General features: G+C 39.0%; 1 protein-coding gene across 2 annotated transcripts in view; it reads right to left on the bottom strand.

Moving 5' to 3' along the window:
* Positions 1–322: 322 nt before the first annotated feature.
* KLHDC10 (kelch domain containing 10) overlaps positions 323–18085 on the bottom strand; it is a 58198-nt gene continuing 40435 nt past the window's right edge. For both annotated transcript variants that reach the window (XM_004741765.3, XM_013050502.2), the window contains 8 exons: positions 11303–11524; positions 9930–10084; positions 6693–6841; positions 4985–5069; positions 3853–3919; positions 3273–3320; positions 1345–1484; positions 323–707 (listed from right to left, as the gene is read on the bottom strand). In XM_004741765.3, the coding sequence (XP_004741822.1) occupies positions 498–707; positions 1345–1484; positions 3273–3320; positions 3853–3919; positions 4985–5069; positions 6693–6841; positions 9930–10084; positions 11303–11524 (1076 nt within the window). In that variant the 3' untranslated portion in view covers positions 323–497. The remainder of the gene's footprint in view (positions 708–1344; positions 1485–3272; positions 3321–3852; positions 3920–4984; positions 5070–6692; positions 6842–9929; positions 10085–11302; positions 11525–18085) is intronic.

The following is an 18085-nucleotide window of genomic DNA, read 5'->3' as shown; positions in this document are numbered from 1 at the left end:
CATATAACCCGCACGATTCTCAAGGTTAGCCTTCTTGTTCTATCCTGAAACTTCTCATTGTTGTGGCTAGACTTAAATATTAAAAAAAAATTTTTTTTTTGTCAATGATGCTTCTTTAATTTGTAGAGCACTGGCTAACATGGTCATAGTTTCAGAGTTCCTTTAAAAAATTATCCTATCTTGATTCACAACATTATTAAGGTACCTTCAGACTTTCCCTCAACTCCATCAAGGAAGAGGGAGTATGTGAATGTGTGTGTGTGTGTGTGTGTGTGTGTGTGTTGGGGCAGGAGGGAGAGAAGCAAAGAAAGAAGCACAAGGGAAAGTGAGATTTCCATAAACTTAAAACCAATTTACAGAAAGGCATCTGATGTATTTTCTGAATAAGGCCTTGATCAGGGTAACCAATCCTCTTTGTAGCACATTCTACACTGCCCATAAATAAAGGAGTCTCTTTAAATTAACATTTCCAGTATCAATGAACAGTCCAGAAATCCTCATTTCAAGCGCTCGATGAGTCCCTGTGTGAGTCCAAGGTGCAGAAGCTGTGTTCGGGAGAGGTTTGCTAGGTTAGGGAAGGCCGCAAGCAGCTTCTCCCATGCCAGTTCCAGCAGGCTAGGTACCACCAGCCAGATCTTAAACAATGACCCAGTCCGTTTGTTTTCATGGATGTTCACCACTCCTCCATGAATGTACATGCAACCAGCCTGTGAACAAATGGCAGTCAAAAGGGGATAAATTCAAATGGGAAAGAAACAGATACTGAGGCTGAAGAGTCAGCAAAAAATTGCCCACTAGGCCAAAGTGAGATGAGGTGAAGCAAAAAAGAATTTCTCACAGATCCCAACACAGAGATCAAGAAGGGTTTAAATAATGACTGAGTTACTAGGAGAAAACTGTAGCTTTTTTCTTTTTCTTTCCCTTTTTTTTTGCCTTCAGCAAACATTAAACTAACATTATATGAAGTATTCACAGTGCCAAATACTGGGAATACAAAGATGAAAATAAAGGCCCTTGCCTTCGTGAAACTAATGGGATCTTTAACAACAGGCTTTGTGGGGATAGAGCTATTCTGCCCTCCCAGAAGACAGCTTTTCTGTCCCTACCAGGGCCTGAATGCCACACACAGCCTTCCTTTCACATTTCTGCTGCTTTTAAGCTGTGTATATGGTTTCTCTCCCCTTTTCTCAGAGGGAGAGCTAGCTTTGTCTTGAAGAGAGTTGTAGAAACCCATTCTTAACTCAAGATTGCTAAGTGCAGAATCTTTTTCTTTGCTAACTTTGCTGAAAAGATTTCCTTATCACCTGCAACTATGTAAGGAAGGTTAAGAAAATAAAAACTTACCGGTGTAACAGCTGCACAGTGAAAATAAACTGGCTCGGGCATGGTAGCCGGGAGCTTCACCCACTGAAAAGTCTGCAGATTCAACTTCCAGATATCTCCCAGGATCACTTCTCCGTTATAGCCCCCACAAATAAACACATCTATGAAGAAAAGAGAGACCCCAGATCACACAAAAGAAAAGAGACACGACAACAGCATGTTTTGTAGTAGATCACCGGGCGAGCTGACAGGGGACCAGTTCTGGGCATCTCCTCCAACACAGATGACTGTGGCTGGGAGACCCTCTCCGGCTGCTGTCATGTCCCTCAGTAAAGTACAGACACTGTGCCGGGATCTTTGCTAGGACTAGGGATGCAAGTCTCTAAGCAGGCTTCATGTCTGGGTCCTCAAATCCAAATACCTATAGGTGCCAGGCACAGGAAGTGAATGGACAAGAAGGTCCAGGGAAAATAAGCCAACAGGAGTGCACACACTCTAAAGGCGGAGATGGTGATGCAGCGCCAGCTGACCGACACCTTGTGGAACTTAAGGCCCACAACAGCCAGATCTTCTGATTTTTCCACAGAAGCTGGAAATCTGGATTTTTTTTTTTTCCTAAGGGAAACATTTTGATTTTTAAGTGTTATCCACTAATCCAAAAAAACTTAAGACACACACGAGCCAGACAAAATATAATTGCAGGCCACCAGTTTGCAAATTCTTCTTTCAAATAATGTTCTAGAAAGGATGGATATTTGTCTGCCCATAAAGACAAACGTCCTCTATGCAGACATTTAACCTGAGGAGAAACATTCACTGCAACGTTCAGTTCAGGGGCATAAAAGTGGTTCTTCCAAGCTTTCTTTAGCCAAAGGAGGACAGTGTGAAGCCCCATTTGATCTACACAGTTCTTTCAACCTTCCCCAAAATCAAAGGTTCTTCATCATTGTTGATGTTTTATGTTTGTAAAGTTAGATAGTTATAACTGGTCAGCTTGTAACATTCAAATGAAATGCCCCAAACTAAGACTGAATTCCACTGGTACGGTATCCGGCCTCAATGGATCAAATGATGAGATGTCTTCATTCAGGTCTAGATCAAGCTCAAGCCAATACTTAATTAAACTATAAAACACACTGGAAACTTCTTTGGCTAAGATTCAAGAAGTTTCAGGGCCAAGGCAAAGTATAGCTTTGCTTCCTCGAGAGGCAAAGCTGAACAACGCCACGATCTACACATCTTATCCAGAAAGCAGAAGCATCATAAAAAGCAGCTTTGTACTGGAGATGGCAGCATAATCCTAGTTAAATCCCAACTAAACTGCTGAAAGGATATGGGCTCTCAAACTCACTTATACACACCTTCCCCCCAGGAAAAATGGAAGGGGGTGTACCAAACCATAAAATAAGCTGTAAATTAGAAGACAGGAGGGTTGTCCAAAGAGGAGTCATTTATCACACTCGGACGAGGTAGGCACAGCTGCTTTGGGAAGCCATACAATGCCTCTGTTGTAATACAGCCAAAGAATGAGCTAAGAGTCCTATTTGGCATCAGACAGAGCACAGAATAAACTTTATGAAATACCACTCTGAAGGAGTTACTGTAATTTTAATACTATGTCCACCGAGGTCTCAATTATATGTCAAGATTATCAGTATTACCCACCATAACCACAGACAGCTTTGGGGTGGGGTGCTGAAAGGTCAGCCCGTATAAGACAAGCTTATTTATTGCCAGTCTTTGAGTTCTCTCGTAACTGAGGGAACCCAGACACCCCACTCATGTACCTGATGAAAACCACTAAAAGAAGCATAACTTTATGGATTTCCCTTGAGTTTAAGCTATAAGAAACAGACTCTTCTCAAAATTGTGCCCTTTATATACACATAAAGACATTCTCAGCACGTACAATTATAAAACGGAACTAGAATGTTCTCTAGAAACCTTACCATTTTTTATTTGGACACAACTGTGACATCTTCGGGCTGCAGGAAATCCTGCCAAACACATAATAAACACAGAAATTCCATTATTCACAGAAAAACTAAGACTAATGCTGATGTGCCATGGCGAAAGACACACTAGGAATAACTCTTAGACACTTAAAACAAGCCCATTGTTGCATTAAGCAAACACTGACTAGTCCTTCCAATCCTTCCTTATTTCACACTAAAAAAAAGCCATCCAAGTCTCGCTGTAACCGTACAGCATTCAGGAGCCAGGGGAACAAAATGGGATGGTAGGGGAAGGAGTTACTAGTGGCTTTTCCAAGTCCTTTTACCCACAAAAAGATGGGTGGATCTTGATTCAAGTGTCTGCTTCCTAACCCACCCACATTTCCCTGCTTCCACAGAATGTAACAATCCCCATTAAAAGTCTCTGCACAATTACAGAGGAAGAATAATAACTGGACCAGCATAACGTATTTTACTTGTCATATAACTCAATAAGAGTACTTTCCCCCCTTCGAAACAAGTAAAAATTAAAATATATTTATTAAAGATAAGTGAATCAATATTTTAAATTTACCTATTTTTTCATGGGGTTTTGTGGCAATTTCCTCCCATGCGTTCGTTTCAAGGTTGTATGCATGGATCTTGGGGAGAAAAAAGAGAGAAGAATCACACACGTAATTTTAGCTAGCCTGAAAACCGGATTTTTTAATAACAGCCTAAACAAACACGTATTCTTAGTTGGAAAGTCTTCATTTCTTTTGCCTTTCTCCAATCTTCCCTAATTCTAAAAGAAGGCAAAACATTAAATGATATAGTTGAAAGTTAAACAGATACAGGATTCCATTTTTTTTTTAATCACAGAAAAAAAAGAAAACAGTTGGAATTCTGCAACTGTCACATTTTTTACAACAAACATTTACCATTTTTATACCAGAAAGTAAGTGTTGATAAGAAAATACGATAATGCAGTTTTAACAAAACTTGAAAAAGACCAATAAAGTGCCAAAACAGCCCAGGGGCTCTGTAGCCTAATCTAGATTCCTCCTGGGAGATGTTAATTTAGCAACACCACAGGAGTGGATGAATAAAAACCCATCAGAGTGCAGCTTCCTACAGATGCACAGTCCTAGACCTGCAAAGTTCTTTCTAAATACACAGCACTGACGATGACAAAGCTGTGACATCCTGAGCATCATGGTTCCAGTTCTCATTAGTTTCTCCATACAAGCTACTATCTCTTCCTTTTAGTCACTTCCCCCATCCAGCTTATGCCGGGGATAATTTTCATGTTTTTCAGAGTGTGATGGATACAATGGTCAACTAGAAAGCATATTAGGGACAGAGTTTGGCCATATGTTATAAAGAGCATGTAACATAAAACAGGTGTTAAGGGGCACCTGGGTGGCTCAGTGGGTTAAGCCTCTGCCTTCGGCTCAGGTCGTGATCTCAGGGTCCTGGGATCGAGTCCCGCATTGGGCTCTCTGCTTGGCAGGGAGCCTGCGTCCTCCTCTTTCTCTCTGCCTGCCTCTCTGCCTACTTGTGATCTCTCTTTGTCAAATAAATAAATAAAATCTTAAAAAAAAAAAAAAGGTGTTAAGAAACTGTTCCAAAATTCAAGTATCTATAGTCACAGAATTATCTTACTTAGTATGAAACATGCCTCTCTCTGTCCTTTTCTCTCTCATTATTATTATTTTTAAATATACCTTGTTTAAGGAATAAGCTGTCCAGGAAGTACCACCTCCCAAGATGTAAATCCTCTGCCCATCATGTGCAATTTCATGTCTGTATCTGAAAACATACATGGAATCTGTTTATAATGAAGTGAAAAATGATCTACCTAAGATTTTGCCATAAGGCTTTTGTTGGATAATTATTCATAGTAATAAATTGTTAGAAACAATCTAAGTGTTTAACAATAGTGAATTGGTTAAATGAATTACAGAATAGACATAAAATGGATTAGCGTGCAACCAGTAAGAATACAGACAGAGAGGACAGTTAATATATCAAGAACTTCTTTCCATGTCATTAACTGAAAAAAAAAAAAAAAAAGTAAGAGCAGATAGGCTTTAATCCCATGAAAAATTTATACATACACAAATATGCAGAGAAAATGACTACAGAGATAGATCCAAAATGTTAACCCTGACTATCTCTAGATTTATATTATATTTTTTTCATTTTCTTCATTTTACTTATCTGTATTTTCCAGATTTTCTAAAATCTTTTTGTGATAACTTGTATAAGGAGGGAAATTATTACAGAGTTTGTAAAAAGTGATCTGTCTACATTTCATTAGAAACCCCACAGTATGGACTTTCAAATTAAGATACTTATTTAATAGATACAAAAATATCAGAAAAATTCTGCTACATAGAACTGTGATTATAATGTGAAACACCTACCAGGACTTTTATCCAAGCAGTCTAGCTAGAAGTGAAACCATTTATAATGTGTCCATAAAATGATTCAAGAAGGCAACCATGTGAAAATGCTTTGAAAACTTAATCTATTTCCTCCTTTCCCTGAAGGCCTTGGTGCTGATAAAATAAATTACATCAAAATTATTCCAGCAGCAGCCCACCCCCAAGTCCTCACATGGTAGCTCTGCAAACATCAGCCCACTGCCATCCTACAACAAAGATAAAGCCTTCCTTAGAACCTCTAGGCCGTTTTGTTTAAAGGAAACGAAGAGATAACTGGATTCATCTAAACAAAGTGAATAAAAAACTATTTACTGTCTTTGCTTTTAAACTGGAGAGGAAAAAATTATTTCACAGAAGTATTTCTAATTCTAAGAGGCAAGTCCTGGCAGGAAAGAAAAGTGAAAGGCCTAGGACTGCTCCCAGAAGGTGGCTAGGAGCCACCTGTGAAGACTTCACCTGTGAAGTCTGCATGCTTAACAGGGCACTTGAAATGAAGGTCCTCCCCTCCTCTCATCCACCCATCCAACCACCACGCCCCCCCCAAGTCAATATTCACTGAGTACCACTATGGGAATTGAGTGCCACAGGCTCTCTGGGTATACAGCTGCGAGCAAATGAGCCAAATAATCCCAAAGCGCAAGTTAAGAAGGCAAATCAAAAAGTAACTAGAAAGTGATTGTTTTGTCTGTAATATGGCATTTAATTACATTTGCTACCACTGGTTTCTTCTTCAAAGTGTTACTATCTTCCTAATGCAGGAAAAAATGAGATATAAAAAGAAATACTATGAGAAAAAAATCTATGGTTAAGGGGGAAATATCATTCCTTAACCAGATGACTTTTCTTTAATGCTGAACTGGAATCCACCAGCAGTTGGCTATTTTAACCAGGCTGTAAGAGTCTTCGTCAAACCGTATTAGCAGTATTCAGAAAAAAGTCAAACTTAGCAAGAAAGAATAAATATGCTTTGATCCTAGAACCTCACCTCTCTTCTGGCAGATCACAGGACAGGTTGTTTGGTTTTAGTTGTGTCCACTCTCTTGTATTGAGATCTAGTTTGTGCAGATCTGTGCTGTAAATGTAGCCAGTTGTCCCTCCAAAAACATAAAGGGAGCCATTGATGATCGCCATGGCCTGGAGGGCAAGGAAAGGTGAATACCATTGATTCATTAACGCCTGGTTAAAGAATACAAACGTATTCAATACCCCAAAATGAGACTTCATGAAATTCTCTTCTACTTTTTAACCTTCTAAAATAGCAGACCTTTAAAAGATTATAGATCTGGGGGGAACCAAGGTGGCTCAGTCTGTTGAGCATCTGACTCTTGATTTAGGCTTAGGTCATGTCATGGTCCAGGGATCAAGCTCCATGTCATTGTGCTCCCTGCTCAGTGGGGAGTCTGCTTGTCCTTTTCCCTCTGCTCCTCCCCCAACTTGGGCTCTTTCCCTCTCTCATTCAAATAAATGAATAAAAAATTAAAAAATTTTAATAGATTTTATTTATTTATTTGACAAAGAGAGACACAGTGAGAGAGGGAACACAAGCAGGGGGAGTGGGAGAGGGAGTAAAAGGCTTACTACTGAGCAGGGAGCCCAATGTGGGGGCTTGATCCCAGGACCCTGGGATCATGCCCTGAGCTGAAGGCAGACACTTAACGACTGAGCCACCCAGATGCCCCTAAAAAATAAAATCTTTTAAAAATATACCTAAAAATAAATAAATAAAAGATTAAAGATTTTTAGAGAACCCAGGGATTATTTTTAGAAGGGTAAAGCTTTGGGGTGCCTCGGTGGTGCAGTTGGTTAAGTGTCCCACTCTTGGTTTTGGCTGAGGTCATGATCTCAGGGTTGTTAGACCAAGCCCTGCATCGGGCTGCTCAGCATGGAGTCTGCTTATGACTCTCTCTCCCTCTTCCTCCGCCCCTTCCCCACCACATGCACTCTCTCTCTCTCAATCTAATATATAAATAAACAAATCTTTAAAAAGAAAGAAAAATTAAGAAAGAAAGGTAAAGCTTTGCTCAACTACAAAGCAGTTCTACCTAGATAGGCAAGAGGACTGGATATCATTTAGGGATCCTGGCCAACCAAAGAATGTATACATCACAGACATGAACATTTCCACGTAAAGCTGCTTCTCTTTCTAAGCAGTGTTAAGAAAGATGCTCTCAGGAAGAAGAAGCAGATATGAAAATAAGGCACCAGACAGCCACTCTGGAAAACAGCATGGAGGTTCCTCAAAATGTTGAAAATAGAACCTCCCTATGACCCAGCAATTGCACTATTGGGTATTTACCCTAAAGATACAAACGTAGTGATCCAAAGGGGCACGTGCACCTGAATGTTTATAGCAGCAATGTCCACAATAGCCAAACTATGGAAAGAACCTCGATGTCCATCAACAGATGAATGGATCAAGAAGATGTGGTATATATACACAATGGAATACTATGCAGCCATCAAAAGAAATGAAATCTTGCCATTTGCGACAACATGGATGGAACTAGAGCGTATCATGCTTAGCGAAATAAGTCAAGCAGAGAAAGACAACTATCATATGATCTCCCTGATATGAGGAAGTGGTGATGCAACATGGGGGCTTAAGTGGGTAGGAGAAGAATAAATGAAACAAGATGGGATTGGGAGGGAGACAAACCATAAGTGACTCTTAATCTCACAAAACAAACTGAGGGTTGCTGGGGGGAGGGGGTTTGGGAGAAGGGGGTGGGATTATGGACATTGGGGAGGGTATGTGCTTTGGTGAGTGCTGTGAAGTGTGTAAACCTGGTGATTCACAGACCTGTACCCCTGGGGATAAAAATATATGATTATAAAAAATAAAAAAATTAAAAAAAAAAAATAAGGCACCAGAACCCCTTAAGTAAAATGTCTAAAGTTGGTAGTCCTAAAAATGTCACATTTTCTACCAGACTCCCGTCAGCATAAATTCCGCTTTTGTTATGGTCATTTCTCAGAGTTTTAATGCCTCCTCCAGTGGAATAGAGCTATCCAGTATGTACGTCTACACATAGCTTAGGAGGTATTTATTATCAGTACTAATGTTGGCCAGTTGAAAAAGAAGCTAAAGATGCTTTTAAGTTTAGCCCATTACTCTCCAAGGGTTGCCGACGTTGGAGGGTTGCTCCCTATCTTTTTGGATAGAACTTTTCAGACCTTTTGAAGCACTGGAATTAACTAGAAACTAATGTCCACATAACCTGTGTTTCAGCTCAGACTAGCCTGTATTAAGTCCTTTCCAAGTGCAGATATTATCTACTCTACTACTTAGGTCAGAAAGCTCTCCAAAGAATCATATCATTTTAGAGATGATGACCATATGTAGAGCCCAAACTCATTGGGGGTGGGAGTGGAGGCAGAGTGCATCCTGACATTTAAAATACTTCTGTAGAGGGGCGCCCAGGTGGCTCAGTCAGTTAAGCGGCTGCCTTTGGATCAGATCATGATCCTAGGGTCCTGGGATCAAATCCCAAATTGTGCTCCCTGCTCAGCAGGGAGTCTGCTTCTCTCTCTGCCCCTCTCCCTGCTCATGCTTTCTCCGTCTCTCTCTCTCTCAAATAAATAAATAAAAATCTTAAAAAAAAAATACTTCTGTATAGATCTAGGTCATGATCCCAAATTGGATTAGAAATAAAGAGTGAGGAAAAAAAGGAAAGGAGGTAATAACAACCAGATTTGCAATTATGACTTCACATCAGAACTGAAAAATCAGTGGGTGCCTGGGTGGCTCAGTCAGTTGAACGCTTGATTCTTGATTTCAACTCAGGCCATGATCTCAGGGTCTTGAGATCAAGCCCGGTGTGGTGTTGCATTCAGTGGGGAATCTGCTGGAGGATTCTCTCTCTCCCTCTGCCCTCCCCCCACTCATGTGTGTTCTCTCTCTCTTTCAAATAAATAAATAAAGGAAAACAAAAAACCTAGGGACATGGGTGGCTCAGCCAGTCATGGGATCCTGGGATCGAGCCCCTTGCTGGGGAGACTGCTTCTCCCTCTGTCTCTTCCCCTCCCCAAAGACTCATACTCTCTCTCATCTCTCAAATAAATAAATAAAATCTTCTTGAAAAAATGAACTGAAAAATCAAATATTAAACAGTGAATTCATTCTCTGTTTAAAAAAAAAGTAGTAACAAATATTCTGACATTGTCCTTAGAACTAGAAAGATCTGCACTAATACATCCACCACGATTGGCCACAGATTGGTACCTGTCCGTATATACGGCTGGGTTTCTTCCCCCGACAGCTGAGTAAAGCCCATCTCTTATACTTCACGTTACACACATGGACGTCATTGCCATTGCTCTCACCGAACGGGATGCCTGTACCTCCAAACACCAACAGGTTGTTTCCATGCAGCACAACTGGGGAAGGAGACGCACATGTCCATTATGTACTGGCTACCTGCGGTATGTTCCCACGTAAACCCAGAATAAGAGAGACTAAAAAAATGTCTGCTTTAATGCTCTCTCAGAAGGTAACTCAAACCACTGACATCTAACTACTATAAAGTTCTGCAGGAAAAGGCTAACTTCAAACTGTACGGACTAAACCATAAGGCCAGCTTGTTGTTAGGTATGTGACACGTGTATTCAGTACGTGTTTGTGGAGTTCCTGAAATACTGTGTCTAACACTACTAGAGGACATGAACTATGGCACAGCACTGTCACTGAAGACAGTTCAAGTATGCAGCAAAGCAGAGAAAATGAAGTATCATCTTTGCCTCAGCAAAGACCCAGCAGGACTCTGGATGAAGGGATAAAAGGATCATTCTGGTTTTGCCAGGGGAATGAATGATCTCTACATTTTAAATAATGCTTCTGTCACCTTAATCCTTCACCAGATAAAAAGAAACACCAATATCCTGCTGGTAACTTTGGTGTTCTATTTCTTCTGTTTCTGCCACCACATGCACACACGCACGCGCACACACACACATGCACACACATTCTTTCTCTAACGACAAGTACCCCCCAAATCGTGCTACTATTTTACCTCAATGGCATTTTGAGAAATCAATTGTTCAGCTGATATAGTTTGAGAGCCAGCATGGCTCTGGAGCTGCAAGAGCCAGGTTTCAATTCTTGTATGATCTCAGTTAAAGTCCCTTAAGGCCCCTCTAACATCCTGTTTTCCATTTGTACAACGGCAATAACTCTACAGTGCATCACAGAAATGCTGTGAGGTAAACGGATACTACGTGTGGAGTACTTTGCTCAGAAGCTATTATCGTCATTATAAACCCCCTCTGTTGAGCCTCTACTATATTTTACTTAGCCTGTATCTGCTACTTTCTATTAAACCCTCTGAAATATTACTAATCCCATTTTACAAGTAAAGACCTTGAACCTACGAATCATCAAGCAAGGAAACGGTATACAGCTAGATTCAAACTCAGGACTAGCCTCCCACGTGATTTTGAACCACCATGCTGCATTCTTACCACAGTAGCAAGTCTATCCCTTAATAGGGTTTAATCATATGACAGTATTATTACAAATTATTAACAAGAACCATGTGACACTGACCTGTCCTCACAGACATTTCATAAAGTCAAAAGTTCAGAACTGCTTGCACTCACGTGACATAGATGCCAATTCCCGGGGCATGTAGCCATCTGTGCCCATCTGGTGCCATACTCCTGTAGCAAAATGATACCTCCAAAGCTCCCTGAAGAGAGGATAGTCTTCATTATCTGGCCCTCCAGATTCATCATAATCTGGGTTATAACCTCCAAACACATAGAGGTTGGTATTATCTGCCACACAACGATGTCCACTTCGTGCTGGTGGAGGTCTGTGGCCTAGGAGAGAATAAGACGGTTTTCCACAGATGGCCAAGCAGATTAAAAGCACAAACAAATTTGGTCACAATCATTTTAGCTTTAAGAGGGAATCAGGGAAAATTTATAACATTGATTTACTTTTTATATGCTTAGGTTATTTTTTACATTCACACATGACTACTTAAGTTTTTAAGGAGCTAGTCTCCATTTCTATTTCATACAACTAACTTTCAGATTTTGGTCACTGTGAAAAGTTTTTTTTTTTTTTCCAAGGGAGGTAAAATAGCATTATAAACTCAAAAAAATGGTTGACAACTTGAAATTTTCAAGAAGGAGGAGGGGTTTAATAAGCAAAAAGCTAACAGGACAAATTTTCTTATTTCCTTAGAGGAGAACAAAAACACAGGCCAACTAAATTAAACTGAAAATATTAAAGAACTACATAAATATAATCACAAATGTGAATGAGTCATGTATAAATAAAAATACACACACATAAAACCTATGATTTGTCCACACTATATAATTACACACTTAAAAAGAAAACTGGCTTTCAAAGAGTTATAGAAAGATTTAGAATTAAATACCACTCCAGACAGTATGGCAGTTAACAAAAAATATCCTTATAGTTATCTCAAAGAGCATCTTTCAACCTACTGAGAGCTTTACTAAGAAAAGCTATTTCTACAGTTTGTATTTGAAAGCTATCTGAAGTTTAAATTGCATCAACTAGTTCACTAAAAACTACTTCGAGATTAGAGTAAAAAAATCCTAAATTTTTAGATTATTTCTATTATCCTTACAATTTTTTATACCAGTCTACACAAACCCTTACATAGCTGCAGAACCAAAGATGCTTAAATCCATACTGGATGGAATAAAAAGCCACTATAGTTGTCAGTCACCCTAAAGACTTACCTACTTTCCTATACTAGGAACAGATATTAGTATAATGTTAATTAATATTTAGGATGATGCTGGACACCTAACGAACATGTTATATTAAAAAAAAACACTTATTACCAACCTAACATAGATAGGCCTTATGTATTTTGTTAATCAAAATCTCACTTCCTGGGGTATAAATTCAAATAAGAACAGAAAAGAAGTTGCACCTATCTAGAGAAACTAAAAAACAAATAAACCACGAATCAATCACTGAATCCCTCAACTCTGACCTGTCAGTCCTGAGAATCTTTGATGACTCCTTCCTGCTCAAGTACAGTTTTCAACCCACAATTTAGAGCCTTTCACAACATAACTTTGGCCTTATAGCTCACACTTCTGCCTAAGTTTGTCTCTCTGCTTATAAAGCCAAGTCCTTCCCTTAGCCCTTGGCCTGGTCTCCTACCCTTCAATGCTTACTTGTGGAAATGCCTCCAAATCCAGCCCTTACAGCTTTCTCATCATTAAACCCTAGGGCCCTTAAAGTTCAATACCCTGCGATTCAAATAATAGGATATACACACACAGCAAGATTATTATACTGTATCTATGTAAATACATGAATATATTAGACAAACTATAATCATTTAGAAAATTTACTCATAAGCTGTGATTTACCTCAACTGAAGAACGAAATTTCTCTTTCTAGGAATCTCAAAACACAGAAAGTGTGGTGTGGAAGAAAAAGCAAAAGCTCCTACAAATGTCTAGATTTGAATCCAGGTTTCTAACTGCTACCTTGAGCAAGTCACTGACCCTCACTGTATCTCAGCTTCCTCGTCTGTATAAGGGGATATTAATTAAGCCTGTACCTCACAGATTTTTCAGATTTCTATTAAAATGCTTATTGGCTTATATATTAATCTTTCCAAGTGTGTGAACTATTTGAAGAAAGAGGAATGTACTTGCATTGACCTTTCTAGTACCAAGCCCAAGGCACACAAAAAACACTAAACAAAAATTTTTAAATTTTTCTCTACTCATTTTGTGAACATTTTTCTTCTCCAAAGCTCCTCAAAGGCAAAGATCATGTATAACAATTGTCCTGTATTACCCATAACACCTGAAACCAGTGGAGCGATATAAAAGACACTAGGAGACAGGGCACCTGGGTGGCTCAGTTGGTTAAGCAACTGCCTTCAGCTCAGGTCATGATCCCGGAGTCCCAGGATGGAGTCCCGCATCAGCCTCCCAGCGCCAAGGGGAGTCTGCTTCTCCCTCTGATCTTCTCCCCTCTCGTGCTCTCTCTCACTCCCTCTCTCAAATAAAAATAAATAAAATCTTAAAAAAAGAAAAAAGACACTAGGAGTTTCATGATTCTAGTTTCAGGTTAAAGTAAACAGTGACAGGGATGATAAAAATAGTGTATAGCTCCCAATGGACTTTGGTATCATTATACTTCAGAGATATACGATTTCAGGGGCAGGGGCTGGATTATGCAATGGTCTTCTCAAAACAGAAATGCTTCTAAAAGTTAGTGAGACATATTTAAAGAAAAAACAAAACAGAGTTGTTGTGGTCAACAGATGGGAACTTTGAGAATCTATATAACGTCATATGCTTTACTCCCTGAAGTCAACAGATACTTTTCTAAAACTGCTTTTGGACAAATATTTGAAAAGACATACACTATATTCTAGGATTTTCTCTCTATAATTTTCCACTATGAGTTACTTGACAACTATTTTTGTGACAAATGTAACTCAAATGGATTAAAGGTTGAGGAGTTAGTGAAAAGATGGTCTCATATTTATTCACTCATTCATTCATTCATTAAGCCAAAAATATTACTGGATACTTGCTTTGTACCAAGTACTGCCTAAGGTGCTGGGGATACAGTGATAGGACCACTGTCATTTCTGTCCTCTAGAGCTTAAAGTCTAGTCCTGCACTTTCAATGCAGTAGCCACTAACCGTGTTTTAATGCTGAGCACTTGAAATGAGGATGGTCCAGAATGAGATATGATTTCAATGTAAAATACCCACTGGATTTCAAAGACTTCGTATCCAAAAATGAATACAGAATTACTAATTTTTGTATTGAATGTATGTTGAAATGTATTTTTGATGTCCTGAGTTAAATAGAAGTATTAAAATTAATGCCACCTTTTACTTTTTTAATGTGACTACTGGAAATTTTTCCATTTGTGGCTCACATAACATTTCTATTGAACAGGGCTGGTCTGACTCAATTGCTGGCTTTTGTAATTCCATTATCTATGCAAATTAAACTGCTGGGTAAAAAGAATCTGATCAATGTTTGATAAATATTAAACATGCTGTCAAGAAGTCTGATAGCTGGGAGTAAAAGGTAACTCTTCTTTCTCTTCAGTCAGTAACTAGAGATTTCTTTGTACATATTTATAGCCCAAGAGTGACTAACATATCAGAAAGTCAAATTTTACTTTGAATAAATCAGGGGAATTTGTCAGGGCTAATGCCAGGGAGACTAAGCACTTATTTTCATTGTGTGGGATATAGCACAGGTTCATCAGCCTTGACCAAAATAAAATTGGGTTTTAGATTGTTAAATAGTTCTCTGAATCCTCCCCCAAACTCACCATGTGCAAATCCCACTTTCCTAAAAATGACTTGCTACTAATGAAATTACCCTTTGAATTAGGTTACCTAATTCAGAAACTTCCACTAGAAAATGTAAAAAACTCAAGCGTAAAAAAGTCAAAAATTAAAACTGAACTAGTATGCAGAGGTGACTCCCAATATCCACAAGGCAACATCCAGCTAAGGGAATGTGTATCTATGATGTCTGAACCATCTTCTCTTCCGTGGGCTCACCTCGTCACAAACACTTGCTCTTTAACCCGGGCAGAAGCAAGAGCTCATGGTAACCAGGGAAATGGGCTTTAGTTTCTACTCCAGCCCACAGGAAAAGAGAAGCTAGCTGCCCAACATTAAGGTGACAGATGATTAGCCGGATTAGTCAATGTTTTCGCCATTACAGTATTTTAACAAAGCTTCCTTTACATACGTTCACATGCAAATGTCTGAGTACTTCTGCGTCAAAGGAATATATGCTTTAAAGTGTTACAGATGCAATGTGAAAGAGCCATATTGCTCTCCAAAGAGACTGGAACAATTATACTCCCAAATGATTTCTGGAAGTACTTATTTCTTCACACTCTCTTTAACCTCTCTCCTGTGTGCCCATTGAAAGGGTACAAATGAGGGTCAGCTATCTGTATTTCCCTGATTTTTTACTAGTGCACATGTTAACCAGCCCATTTCTAGTTTTTCTGTGGGGAGCTGCCTGATCATACCCCTTGCTTTTCTATCTACCTAGTTGTTATCTTACAGATTTGTAGAAATTATTTATTTATAATATTTCTTTCATCCAACCTGCTACTTGTCTTAATTTTATCTTTTAATGTATGGAAGTTTTTGTGTTACTGAATCTCTCAATCTTTTAATAAAGGTACCTTTGCAAAAAAAAAAAAAGAAAAGAAAAAAGACTGCTTTATATTTCATTTATCTCTGAATCATAAAATTATAAAAATATTTTCATTTAGTTCTAGTAATTTTACAGGTTTTTTTTAATACTCAGAAACGGAATATATCCAGAATTTGTTTTTGTGGACTCTATGAGGTAGGACTCTAATTTTCCTCCCGAAATGTATAGGCTTTTGCCATCAAACCACTTCTGGAAAGCCATCTCTTCTATACTGAGTTGAAATGCCAACTTTATCACACACTAAATTGACATGCTCTAGAGTAGAATTAGGAAAATCCCAATATCCAGGTCTAATCACAAACTTGGACACAAAATCTATTACTTTTTAAGAATGCACACAACTGGGGCACCTGGGTGGCACAGTCGGTTAAGCATCCAACCCTTGATTTTGGCTCAGGTCCTGATCTTAGGGTTTTGAGATCGAGCCCCATGACCGGCTCCACGTTCAGCACAGAATCTGCTTGGGAATCTCCCTCTCGCTTTGTCTCTCAAATAAATAAATAAATCTTACAAAAAAAAAAAAAAAGAGAGAGAGAGAGAGAGAGTGCACACAATCAATATAAAGCAAAATCACAGAAAATTAATGGAAAAGCTTGCAAGTAAAATAGCATATAACATTTATTGCATAGTAAATTTATTACTTACAAGATGTAGCCACCTCTAAATATTAATTTGTGGGGAGGCCATTAAAAAAAAATAAAAACCTTTACTGCTGAAAATATTAGCTAGTTATAAATATCAAATAGCCTAAAGGATAGATTCAGTTTCGTTTAACTGGTCACTTTTTTCCAAATATAAAGCTTTCCATTACCTCGACCAGAGAAGACAGGTCTTCTATTTTACATCTGGAAAACTGGACTGGAAAGCCAAAGAGGAATGAGCCAGCTGGCTCATGCCCCTGACCAGCAAGCAGACCTTTTTACTACTCCCAGAGTCCAAGCTGTTCAGGCAAAAGCAATCTATTCATACCAGCAAGCATTATTACATAGTTATATATGCATTTCCTACCAGAGGAACTCCATACCCTATATGAGATGCATATGTAAAGATCTGGCTTCTCAGGGCAGATAATCTTAGTGTAGAAGATAGCAGCAATCAAATAAATCTGCTTTGACAGACTCTGGTGTTATGATGAGTTCAAGTACTGAGCACAGCATACTTGAGGTAGTTGTTACACTGTACCTAGTTATATATCATCATTGGCTTCTGGACTCTATTCAGTTCCACCAGCTCTGCTAATTATCAACTCCTATACCATTATCACAGTTTTAATTATGATAGCTTTGAAGTATCTTCTCAATATCCAGTAGAACAAATTCCCCTTTCTGTTACTTTTTCAAAGAACTTCTGGGCTGTTTTTCTCCATCTATACTTGCAATCAATTTTGGAGTCAGTTTGTTCAAAACAAAACAAAACAAAACAGAACAAAAAACCCCCCATAAATGTAAGAAGTCCCTTGAAGGATGCCAGGGTGGCTCAGTTCATGATCCCAGGATCCTGGGATCCAGTCCCACATGGGGCTCCCTGCTCAGCAGGGAGTCTGCTTCTCCCTCTGCCTGCCACTCCCCTGCTTGTGCTCGCTTGCTCACTTGCTCTCTCTCTGACAGATAAATGAAATATTAAAAAAAAAGAAAAAAAATCCCTTGATATAAGACATCATCTTATCCAGGTGATCAAAATTAATGTCATCATAACAGGAAAAATCAACACCATCTGCAAGGGACGTGAACATAGTATTACTTCAGGGTGGGGACTGTGGGGTTGCCCAGTCAGCTAAGCATCCGACTCTTTGATTTTTGGCTCAGGTCATGATCTCAGGGTTGTGAGATCGAGCCCTGGATGGGGATCCATGCTGGCCGTGGAGCCTGCTTAAGATTCCTGCTCTCCTTCTCTCTCTGCCCCTCCTTGCTTGCACTTCCTCTAAAAAAGAAAAAAAGACTTCAGCATTCCTACCAAAAATGCATAAGCTGAATGTAATCATGAAAAAAACACAAGATAAACACAAACAAAGTGATATGCCACAGTATAACTAGTCTATAATGTTGAAAAATATCAATGTCAAAGCTAAAGATCTATGAAAACTGAATGCAACACATGATTTGGCATTTTCTTTTACTACAAAGGACATCACTGGAATAACTGGCAAAATCTAAAGGTAAGGTCTG

This window comes from Mustela putorius, unplaced genomic scaffold, assembly GCF_011764305.1.
Source record: "Mustela putorius furo isolate JIRA1106 unplaced genomic scaffold, ASM1176430v1.1 tig00003845_pilon_pilon_pilon, whole genome shotgun sequence".
Classification (NCBI taxonomy): domain Eukaryota; kingdom Metazoa; phylum Chordata; class Mammalia; order Carnivora; family Mustelidae; genus Mustela; species Mustela putorius.
This window is presented reverse-complemented; position numbering and strand designations above follow the sequence as displayed.